Below are 12211 nucleotides of genomic sequence, written 5' to 3'. Positions count from 1 at the left end.
TAGCGTGGGGTCACTGTGACGCCACTCACAATTCTCGAAGACTTTCGACACATTTATAACGGGCTTGTTTGGTATTCTGGTAGCGGGTGGTTAAATGATATACGTCTTCGGAGGCTTCTTACTTTATTGATAACTAGTGTTGGGTTACACAGGCTTGTGTGTTTGTGCCCATGGCCCGGGCAGGGCCATGCCCGCGAGAGAGAGCTGGGAGTACTTGTGTGTTGATGCCAGGCCGCTGTGTGAGTGAGGGCGAGGCAAGTCTGGGCATACTGAAGTGGCAAGGTATAGGTGGCAGCACCAGCATAGCGCGAAATATGAACTAAACTGGCAGACAGCATGGGCTGTCTGTGCAGACAGTACAGGCTGTCTACAGTGAGACTGTCAGTCAGGTGAGTGAGACTGTCAGTCAGGTGAGTGAGACTGTCAGTCAGGTGAGTGAGACTGTCAGTCAGATGAGTGAGGTTGTCAGTCAGGTGAGTGAGACTGTCAGTCAGGTGAGTGAGACTGTCAGTCAGGTGAGTGAGACTGTCCGTCAGGTGAGTGAGACTGTCAGTCAGGTAAGTGAGAGTGTCAGTCAGGTGAGTGAAACTGTCAGTCAGGTGAGTGAGACTGTCAGTCAGGTAAGTGAGACTGTCAGTCAGGTGAGTGAGACTGTCAGTCAGGTGAGTGAGACTGTCAGTCAGGTGAGTGAGACTGTCAGTCAGGTGAGTGAGACTGTCAGTCAGGTGAGTGAGACTGTCAGTCAGGTGAGTGAGACTGTCAGTCAGGTGAGTGAGACTGTCAGGTCAGTGCAGTTTACAACTTGCTTACATGGCCAATAAAGTGTTTACAAGATTTACAACTTGTTTACAAGATTTACAACTTGTTTGCAATATTTACAACTTGTTTACAAGATTTACAGCTTGTTTGCAAGATTTACAGCTTGTTTACAAGATTTACAACTTGTTTACAAGATTTACAACTTGTTTACAAGATTTACAACTTGTTTGCAAGATTTACAGCTTGTTTACAAGATTTACAACTTGTTTACAAGATTTACAACTTGTTTACAAGATTTACAACTTGTTTGCAAGATTTACAACTTGTTTACAAGATTTACAACTTGTTTACAAGATTTACAACTTGTTTGCAAGATTTACAACTTGTTTACAAAATTTACAACTTGTTTACAAGATTTACAACTTGTTTACAAGATTTACAACTTGTTTACAAGATTTACAGCTTGTTTACAAAATTTACAACTTGTTTACAAGATTTACAACTTGTTTACAAGATTTACAACTTGTTTACAAGATTTACAACTTGTTTACAAGATTTACAACTTGTTTACAAGATTTACAACTTGTTTGCAAGATTTACAACTTGTTTACAAGATTTACAACTTGTTTACAAGATTTACAACTTGTTTACAAGATTTACAACTTGTTTACAAGATTTACAACTTGTTTGCAAGATTTACAACTTGTTTACAAGATTTACAACTTGTTTACAAGATTTACAACTTGTTTGCAAGATTTACAACTTGTTTACAAGATTTACAACTTTTTTACAAGATTTACAACTTGTTTACAAGATTTACAGCTTGTTTACAAAATTTACAACTTGTTTACAAGATTTACAACTTGTTTACAAGATTTACAACTTGTTTACAAGATTTACAACTTGTTTACAAGATTTACAACTTGTTTACAAGATTTACAACTTATTTGCAATATTTACAACTTGTTTACAACATCCATGACCTCTTTACAAGAACTATAACACGTTTACAGGATTTACAACTTTCTTACAAGACCTATAACTTGTTTACTGGACGTACAACTTGTTTACAGAACCTGTAACTGATTTACATTATTTACAGTCTGTTTACAAGACCTGTAATTTGTTTACAGGATTCACAACTTGTTTTCATGACCTGTAACCCTCTTTTTTACAGGATCTACAACTCCTGTTTACAGGATCCCATTAATGTGTTAATCTTTTAATCTGTTAACAGTCCTGTTTTATCTGTTAATCTATTAACACTCCTGTTTTATCCGTTAATCTGTTAACAATCCTGTTTTATCTCTTAATCTGTTAACAGTCCTGTTTGTGTTTGTGAATATTTTTGATTTCCTTGTATTTCTTGCTTCGTTTGGCGCTTCCCTTTCTTCCGTTGTTCGTTTATTTTCGTTCCCTCTTGTCTCTCGTTTATTATTTATTCTACTCATCCCGTCTCCCGTTGACGGTAATTCCCATGGTAATTTCCAGCTGTCAGTCTTAACTTAGCGTTGGTGAACTGCCTAAGGTCAATCTCTCTCTCTCTCTCTCTCTCTCTCTCCCTATCTCTCTCTCTATATATATATATATAAATATATATATATATATATATATATATATATATATATATATATATATATATATATATATATATATATATATATATATATATATATATGTATAAATATATATATAACTGATAACGGCACGCTTCGTCAAAGTGAAAGTCCTCTCTATCACCCATGTGTACAGCTGTCGTCGTGCGTGTTGTACGTGGAGGGCGACGTGTTGGGCTGGTCGCGACAGTCGTGGCAGACCATGGGTGGCGTGTCGTGGGTGAGTCGCCCCAGGGACGCGGTCTGTGACCACTCCACCAGGAGGCTCACCTTCTTCCCTCACCGCTACACACTCTCCCAGGCCAGGCACCTGTGCCAGGTAGGTGACCTGGTACTCATACCTGCTTATGCTCACCTAAAATAGGCACCAGGATCAGACCCTTCACCTAGGATACACATCAGGGACAAGTACAATTTTCACTCATCCTTCAGAGTACAGGCACTGTATATGCAACCTTCATTCATCATCCAAGAGTACAGGCACTGTATTTACAACCTTCACCCATCATTCAGAGTACAGGCACTGTATTTACAACCTTCACCCATCATTCAGAGTACAGGCACTGTATTTACAACCTTCATCCATCATTCAGAGTACAGGCACTGTATTTACAACCTTCATCCATCATTCAGAGTACAGGCACTGTATTTACAACCTTCATCCATCATTCAGAGTACAGGCACTGTATTTACAACCTTCATCCATCATTCAGAGTACAGGCACTGTATTTACAACCTTCATCCATCATTCAGAGTACAGGCACTGTATTTACAACCTTCACCCATCATTCAGAGTACAGGCACTGTATTTACAACCTTCATCCATCATTCAAGAGTACAGGCACTGTATTTACAACCTTCATCCATCATTCAAGAGTACAGGCACTGTATTTACAACCTTCATCCATCATTCAGAGTACAGGCACTGTATTTACAACCTTCATCCATCATTCAGAGTACAGGCACTGTATTTACAACCTTCACCCATCATTCAGAGTACAGGCACTGTATTTACAACCTTCATCCATCATTCAAGAGTACAGGCACTGTATTTACAACCTTCATCCATCATTCAGAGTACAGGCACTGTATTTACAACCTTCATCCATCATTCAAGAGTACAGGCACTGTATTTACAACCTTCATCCATCATTCAGAGTACAGGCACTGTATTTACAACCTTCATCCATCATTCAAGAGTACAGGCACTGTATTTACAACCTTCATCCATCATTCAGAGTACAAGCACTGTATTTACAACCTTCATCCATCATTCAAGAGTACAGGCACTGTATTTACAACCTTCATCCATCATTCAGAGTACAGGCACTGTATTTACAACCTTCATCCATCATTCAAGAGTACAGGCACTGTATTTACAACCTTCATCCATCATTCAGAGTACAGGCACTGTATTTACAACCTTCATCCATCATTCAAGAGTACAGGCACTGTATTTACAACCTTCATCCATCATTCAGAGTACAGGCACTGTATTTACAACCTTCATCCATCATTCAGAGTACAGGCACTGTATTTACAACCTTCACCCATCATTCAGAGTACAGGCACTGTATTTACAACCTTCATCCATCATTCAGAGTACAGGCACTGTATTTACAACCTTCATCCATCATTCAAGAGTACAGGCACTGTATTTACAACCTTCATCCATCATTCAAGAGTACAGGCACTGTATTTACAACCTTCATCCATCATTCAAGAGTACAGGCACTGTATTTACAACCTTCATCCATCATTCAAGAGTACAGGCACTGTATTTACAACCTTCATCCATCATTCAAGAGTACAGGCACTGTATTTACAACCTTCATCCATCATTCAGAGTACAGGCACTGTATTTACAACCTTCATCCATCATTCAGAGTACAGGCACTGTATTTACAACCTTCATCCATCATTCAAGAGTACAGGCACTGTATTTACAACCTTCATCCATCATTCAGAGTACAGGCACTGTATTTACAACCTTCATCCATCATTCAAGAGTACAGGCACTGTATTTACAACCTTCATCCATCATTCAGAGTACAGGCACTGTATTTACAACCTTCATCCATCATTCAAGAGTACAGGCACTGTATTTACAACCTTCATCCATCATTCAAGAGTACAGGCACTGTATTTACAACCTTCATCCATCATTCAAGAGTACAGGCACTGTATTTACAACCTTCATCCATCATTCAAGAGTACAGGCACTGTATTTACAACCTTCATCCATCATTCAAGAGTACAGGCACTGTATTTACAACCTTCATCCATCATTCAGAGTACAGGCACTGTATTTACAACCTTCATCCATCATTCAGAGTACAGGCACTGTATTTACAACCTTCATCCATCATTCAAGAGTACAGGCACTGTATTTACAACCTTCATCCATCATTCAGAGTACAGGCACTGTATTTACAACCTTCATCCATCATTCAAGAGTACAGGCACTGTATTTACAACCTTCATCCATCATTCAGAGTACAGGCACTGTATTTACAACCTTCATCCATCATTCAAGAGTACAGGCACTGTATTTACAACCTTCATCCATCATTCAAGAGTACAGGCACTGTATTTACAACCTTCATCCATCATTCAAGAGTACAGGCACTGTATTTACAACCTTCATCCATCATTCAAGAGTACAGGCACTGTATTTACAACCTTCATCCATCATTCAAGAGTACAGGCACTGTATTTACAACCTTCATCCATCATTCAAGAGTACAGGCACTGTATTTACAACCTTCACCCATCATTCAAGAGTACAGGCACTGTATTTACAACCTTCATCCATCATTCAAGAGTACAGGCACTGTATTTACAACCTTCATCCATCATTCAAGAGTACAGGCACTGTATTTACAACCTTCATCCATCATTCAAGAGTACAGGCACTGTATTTACAACCTTCATCCATCATTCAAGAGTACAGGCACTGTATTTACAACCTTCATCCATCATTCAAGAGTACAGGCACTGTATTTACAACCTTCATCCATCATTCAAGAGTACAGGCACTGTATTTACAACCTTCATCCATCATTCAAGAGTACAGGCACTGTATTTACAACCTTCACCCATCATTCAAGAGTACAGGCACTGTATTTACAACCTTCATCCATCATTCAAGAGTACAGGCACTGTATTTACAACCTTCATCCATCATTCAAGAGTACAGGCACTGTATTTACAACCTTCATCCATCATTCAAGAGTACAGGCACTGTATTTACAACCTTCATCCATCATTCAAGAGTACAGGCACTGTATTTACAACCTTCACCCATCATTCAGAGTACAGGCACTGTATTTACAACCTTCATCCATCATTCAGAGTACAGGCACTGTATTTACAACCTTCATCCATCATTCAAGAGTACAGGCACTGTATTTACAACCTTCATCCATCATTCAAGAGTACAGGCACTGTATTTACAACCTTCATCCATCATTCAAGAGTACAGGCACTGTATTTACAACCTTCATCCATCATTCAAGAGTACAGGCACTGTATTTACAACCTTCATCCATCATTCAAGAGTACAGGCACTGTATTTACAACCTTCATCCATCATTCAGAGTACAGGCACTGTATTTACAACCTTCATCCATCATTCAGAGTACAGGCACTGTATTTACAACCTTCATCCATCATTCAAGAGTACAGGCACTGTATTTACAACCTTCATCCATCATTCAGAGTACAGGCACTGTATTTACAACCTTCATCCATCATTCAAGAGTACAGGCACTGTATTTACAACCTTCATCCATCATTCAGAGTACAGGCACTGTATTTACAACCTTCATCCATCATTCAAGAGTACAGGCACTGTATTTACAACCTTCATCCATCATTCAAGAGTACAGGCACTGTATTTACAACCTTCATCCATCATTCAAGAGTACAGGCACTGTATTTACAACCTTCATCCATCATTCAAGAGTACAGGCACTGTATTTACAACCTTCATCCATCATTCAAGAGTACAGGCACTGTATTTACAACCTTCATCCATCATTCAAGAGTACAGGCACTGTATTTACAACCTTCACCCATCATTCAAGAGTACAGGCACTGTATTTACAACCTTCATCCATCATTCAAGAGTACAGGCACTGTATTTACAACCTTCATCCATCATTCAAGAGTACAGGCACTGTATTTACAACCTTCATCCATCATTCAAGAGTACAGGCACTGTATTTACAACCTTCATCCATCATTCAAGAGTACAGGCACTGTATTTACAACCTTCATCCATCATTCAAGAGTACAGGCACTGTATTTACAACCTTCATCTATCATTCAAGAGTACAGGCACTGTATTTACAACCTTCATCCATCATTCAAGAGTACAGGCACTGTATTTACAACCTTCACCCATCATTCAAGAGTACAGGCACTGTATTTACAACCTTCATCCATCATTCAAGAGTACAGGCACTGTATTTACAACCTTCATCCATCATTCAAGAGTACAGGCACTGTATTTACAACCTTCATCCATCATTCAAGAGTACAGGCACTGTATTTACAACCTTCATCCATCATTCAAGAGTACAGGCACTGTATTTACAACCTTCATCCATCATTCAAGAGTACAGGCACTGTATTTACAACCTTCATCCATCATTCAAGAGTACAGGCACTGTATTTACAACCTTCATCCATCATTCAAGAGTACAGGCACTGTATTTACAACCTTCATCCATCATTCAAGAGTACAGGCACTGTATTTACAACCTTCATCCATCATTCAAGAGTACAGGCACTGTATTTACAACCTTCACCCATCATTCAAGAGTACAGGCACTGTATTTACAACCTTCATCCATCATTCAAGAGTACAGGCACTGTATTTACAACCTTCATCCATCATTCAAGAGTACAGGCACTGTATTTACAACCTTCATCCATCATTCAAGAGTACAGATACTGTATTTACAACCTTCATCCATCATTCAAGAGTACAGATACTGTATTTACAACCTTCATCCATCATTCAAGAGTACAGGCACTGTATTTACAACCTTCATCCATCATTCAAGAGTACAGGCACTGTATTTACAACCTTCATCCATCATTCAGAGTACAGGCACTGTATTTACAACCTTCACCCATCATTCAGAGTACAGGCACTGTATTTACAACCTTCACCCATCATTCAGAGTACAGGCACTGTATATCCCACTCGAACTGTCACCTTCCTCACATGTGACTACTCACTCTCATTTAACACGTTCAACACATGACTGGTAGATGTTACAGCACACACCCATTTAAAAACCTCCCTCGCCCCTTCCTTCCATCCCAGAGATACACACCTAGCCGAAGCTGGATGGTCACTCCCCAGACATAAGAACATAAGATTATAGGAACACTGCAGAAGGCCTACTGTCTCATACAAGGCCACTACCCAAGAATTTACTCCCGTACCCACGACACCAATCAAACTCAACCCAGATATTTCATCAAATTCTGCCACATACAGTGAACAATGAAAAAAAAATTGAAATGCTTAACAATTGGCAAACGGGGGATAATATTTACAAACACTATATCACTTGTCCATCCCTTCTCCATGCTCTCTACATGACCGAACACTTAGAGGCAGGTGGAGCAACAGGTAGGATTGACTAACCATCTCTCTCACACAGGTGGTGGGCGGACAGGTGGGTGTACCAGTCTCAAGAGAGGAGAACAGCTGGTTGTATCAGACCACAGCTGAACAAGCTGCTTTCTGTTCAGGAAGACACGGTGCTGCCTACCTCTGGCTGGGTGCCAGAGATGACCCTCAGGTACCTAGAACTTTTGTCTAACTTACTCTCTAAACAGCATTTTATGAAGGAATTTCGCCTGCATCAAAAGTCTCTCCTCCTTACCTTCATGTAGGTTTTAGGGATCTTGATACAAGGGACTGGAGGTACCCTGTCCTTCCCTGGATCATACCAGATGATCTCCAATGGCACATAAGAGTTGTGTGACCCCTGTGTGTGTGACCCCTGTGTGACTCCTGTGTGTGTGTGACCCCTGTGTGTGTGACCCCTGTGTGTGTGACCCCTGTGTGTGTGACCCGTGTGTGTGACCTCTGTGTGTGTGACACCTGTGTGTGTGACCTCTGTGTGTGTGACACCTGTGTGTGTGACCTCTGTGTGTGTGACCCCTGTGTGTGTGACCCCTGTGTGTGTGACCCCTGTGTGTGTGACCCCTGTGTGTGTGACCCCTGTGTGTGTGACCCCTGTGTGTGTGACCCCTGTGTGTGTGACCCCTGTGTGTGTGACCTCTGTGTGTGTGACCCCTGTGTGTGTGACCACTGTGTGTGTGACCCCTGTGTGTGTGACACCTGTGTGTGTGACCTCTATGTGTGTGACCCCTGTGTGTGTGACCTCTGTGTGTGTGACCTCTGTGTGTGTGACACCTGTGTGTGTGACCTCTGTGTGTGTGACACCTGTGTGTGTGACCTCTGTGTGAGTGACCCCTGTGTTTGTGATCCCTGTGTGTGTGACCCCTGTGTGTGTGACACCTGTGTGTGTGACCTCTGTGTGTGTGACCCCTGTGTGTGTGACCTCTGTGTGTGTGACCCCTGTGTGTGTGACACCTGTGTGTGTGACCTCTGTGTGTGTGACCCCTGTGTGTGTGACCTCTGTGTGTGTGACCTCTGTGTGTGTGACACCTGTGTGTGTGACCTCTGTGTGTGTGACCCCTGTGTGTGTGACCTCTGTGTGTGTGACCCCTGTGTGTGTGACACCTGTGTGTGTGACCTCTGTGTCACCCCTGTGTGTGTGACCTCTGTGTGTGTGACCTCTGTGTGTGTGACACCTGTGTGTGTGACCTCTGTGTGTGTGACACCTGTGTGTGTGACCTCTGTGTGTGTGACCCCTGTGTTTGTGACCCCTGTGTGTGTACAGTGAATCTATAATTATAATGTATATAATTATAATGTGTGGTAATTATAGGTATTATTGAGACGATGTTTCGCGCCATGTAGAGCTTGATAAAGCTTTATAAGGCTTTATAACGCTCTATAAAGCTCTACCTGCTAGTGTCAGCACTGACTAGGTAGTGTCAGTATTACCTTGTTAGTGTCACCACTGACTTGCTAGTGTCACCACTGAATTGTTAGTGTCACCACTGACTTGCTAGTGTCACCACTGAATTGTTAGTGTCACCACTGACTTGCTAGTGTCACCACTGAATTGTTAGTGTCACCACTGACTTGCTAGTGTCACCACTGAATTGTTAGTGTCACCACTGACTTGCTAGTGTCACCACTGACTTGCTAGTGTCACCACTGAATTGTTAGTGTCACCACTGACTTGCTAGTGTCACCACTGACTTGTTAGTGTCACCACTGACTTGCTAGTGTCACCACTGACTTGTTAGTGTCACCAGTGACTTGCTAGTGTCACCACTGACTTGCTAGTGTCACCACTGACTTGTTAGTGTCACCACTGGCTTGCTAGTGTCACCACTGAATTGTTAGTGTCACCACTGACTTGTTAGTGTCACCACTGACTTGTTAGTGTCACCACTGACTTGCTAGTGTCACCACTGACTTGTTAGTGTCACCAGTGACTTGCTAGTGTCACCAGTGACTTGCTAGTGTCACCACTGACTTGTTAGTGTCACCACTGGCTTGCTAGTGTCACCACTGAATTGTTAGTGTCACCACTGACTTGTTAGTGTCACCACTGACTTGTTAGTGTCACCACTGACTTGTTAGTGTCACCACTGACTTGTTAGTGTCACCACTGATTTGCTAGTGTCACCACTGACTTGTTAGTGTCACCACTGACTTGCTAGTGTCACCACTGACTTGTTAGTGTCACCACTGACTTGTTAGTGTCACCACTGACTTGTTAGTGTCACCACTGACTTGCTAGTGTCACCACTGACTTGCTAGTGTCACCACTGACTTGCTAGTGTCACCATTGACTTGCTAGTGTCACCACTGACTTGTTAGTGTCACCACTGACTTGTTAGTGTCACCACTGACTTGCTAGTGTCACCACTGACTTGTTAGTGTCACCACTGACTTGCTAGTGTCACCACTGACTTGTTAGTGTCACCACTGACTTGTTAGTGTCACCACTGACTTGCTAGTGTCACCACTGACTTGTTAGTGTCACCACTGACTTGCTAGTGTCACCACTAGCTTGTTAGTGTCACCACTGACTTGTTAGTGTCACCACTGACTTGCTAGTGCCACCACTGACTTGTTAGTGTCACCACTGACTTGCTAGTGTCACCACTGGCTTGTTAGTGTCACCACTGACTTGTTAGTGTCACCACTGACTTGTTAGTGTCACCACTGACTTGCTAGTGTCACCACTGACTTGTTAGTGTCACCACTGACTTGCTAGTGTCACCACTGGCTTGTTAGTGTCACCACTGACTTGTTAGTGTCACCACTGACTTGTTAGTGTCACCACTGACTTGCTAGTGTCACCACTGACTTGTTAGTGTCACCACTGACTTGCTAGTGTCACCACTGGCTTGTTAGTGTCACCACTGACTTGTTAGTGTCACCACTGACTTGTTAGTGTCACCACTGACTTGTTAGTGTCACCACTGACTTGCTAGTGTCACCACTGACTTGCTAGTGTCACCACTGACTTGCTAGTGTCACCACTGACTTGCTAGTGTCACCACTGACTTGTTAGTGTCACCAGTGACTTGCTAGTGTCACCACTGACTTGCTAGTGTCACCACTAACTTGCTAGTGTCAGCACTGAGTTCCTGGTGTCAGCACTGAGTTGCTAGTGTCAGCACTGAGGTGCTAGTGTCAGTATTAACTTGCTAGTGTCAGTATTGACTTGTTAGTGTCAGCAATGAGTTGCTAGTGACAGCACTGAGTTGCTGTCAGCATTGAGTTGCTAGTGTCAGTATTAAGTTGCTAGTGTCAGTATTGACTTGCTAGTGTCAGCAGAGTTGCTAGTGTCAGCAGAGTTGCTAGTGTCAGCAGAGTTGCTAGTGTCAGCACTGAGTTGCTAGTGTCAGTGTTACAAAAAACGCGATATCTAATAATGATAGAGATCTCCAGTGAATACTAGAAAGGACTGCCCTTCTAGCATCCAGCCTGTTACTGGGTTTTCGTAACAAGTAGTCAGTATCCTGGTCCAATTATCCATTAGAATTTAGTAAGATTCAATAGTGCTTCAGGATTACAACTGGTAGGCTACTAACTAAAGAAATTAAAATTTAATAAGTTTATTAATAACAATAAAGTCGTCTAGGCGTGTAATATCAAAGTAAATTAAAGTAATCAATTGAATATAATATAGGATACAAGTTCCTACACTTCTCTGGTGTACAGTAGTATTGTGCTGAAGGTTCATATCACGTCTTTATGGCTTTTAAGTACCGTCTGGTACATTGTTAACATTTAATAACATAATACAAATATATACAAGTAAGATTGTGTGTGTGTGAGTGTGTGTGTGTAAGTGCTCTAAGTAGTTCGTTATGTCTGAAGACTCGACTAGACTTAACCAGTGACTGATTAAAAGTCCTCACATAAACTAACTTCTTGACCAACTGGCAATCAGAAGAGCTTGCTTGAACAATAAAACGACTGATAAGCCGAACAGCAATGTAACAAGCAACTGCGACACAGAATCAGGAACAAGGAGATAATATAACGACACTAAGTAGGGACCATTTGCAGATCCTCCACAAAAGTTAAAAAACTCCCATACTACTGAATCTAAGTTCAGCATAAGAAAATCCCCGACTGTGACAGTACACAGATACCAGTACAAGGTAGGTCAGAAGCTACAGCTCAGGACCTGAGTTTCTCAGAGTGTCTATGC

At 41.8% G+C, this 12211-nt stretch overlaps 1 protein-coding gene across 1 annotated transcript in view; it reads left to right on the top strand.

Annotated features, from left to right (window-relative positions):
* Positions 1–353: 353 nt before the first annotated feature.
* LOC128687088 (uncharacterized) overlaps positions 354–12211 on the top strand; it is a gene marked incomplete at its 5' end in the record, with an annotated part of 66127 nt that continues 54269 nt past the window's right edge. Inside the window, 3 exons of the mRNA XM_070080981.1 lie at positions 354–557; positions 2512–2694; positions 8057–8197. Of these exons, the coding sequence (XP_069937082.1) occupies positions 354–557; positions 2512–2694; positions 8057–8197 (528 nt within the window). The remainder of the gene's footprint in view (positions 558–2511; positions 2695–8056; positions 8198–12211) is intronic.

Source organism: Cherax quadricarinatus, unplaced genomic scaffold, assembly GCF_038502225.1.
Source record: "Cherax quadricarinatus isolate ZL_2023a unplaced genomic scaffold, ASM3850222v1 Contig1398, whole genome shotgun sequence".
NCBI lineage: Eukaryota > Metazoa > Arthropoda > Malacostraca > Decapoda > Parastacidae > Cherax > Cherax quadricarinatus.
Note: the sequence above shows the minus strand (reverse complement) of the source record. Positions and strands in the feature narration are given on the sequence as shown.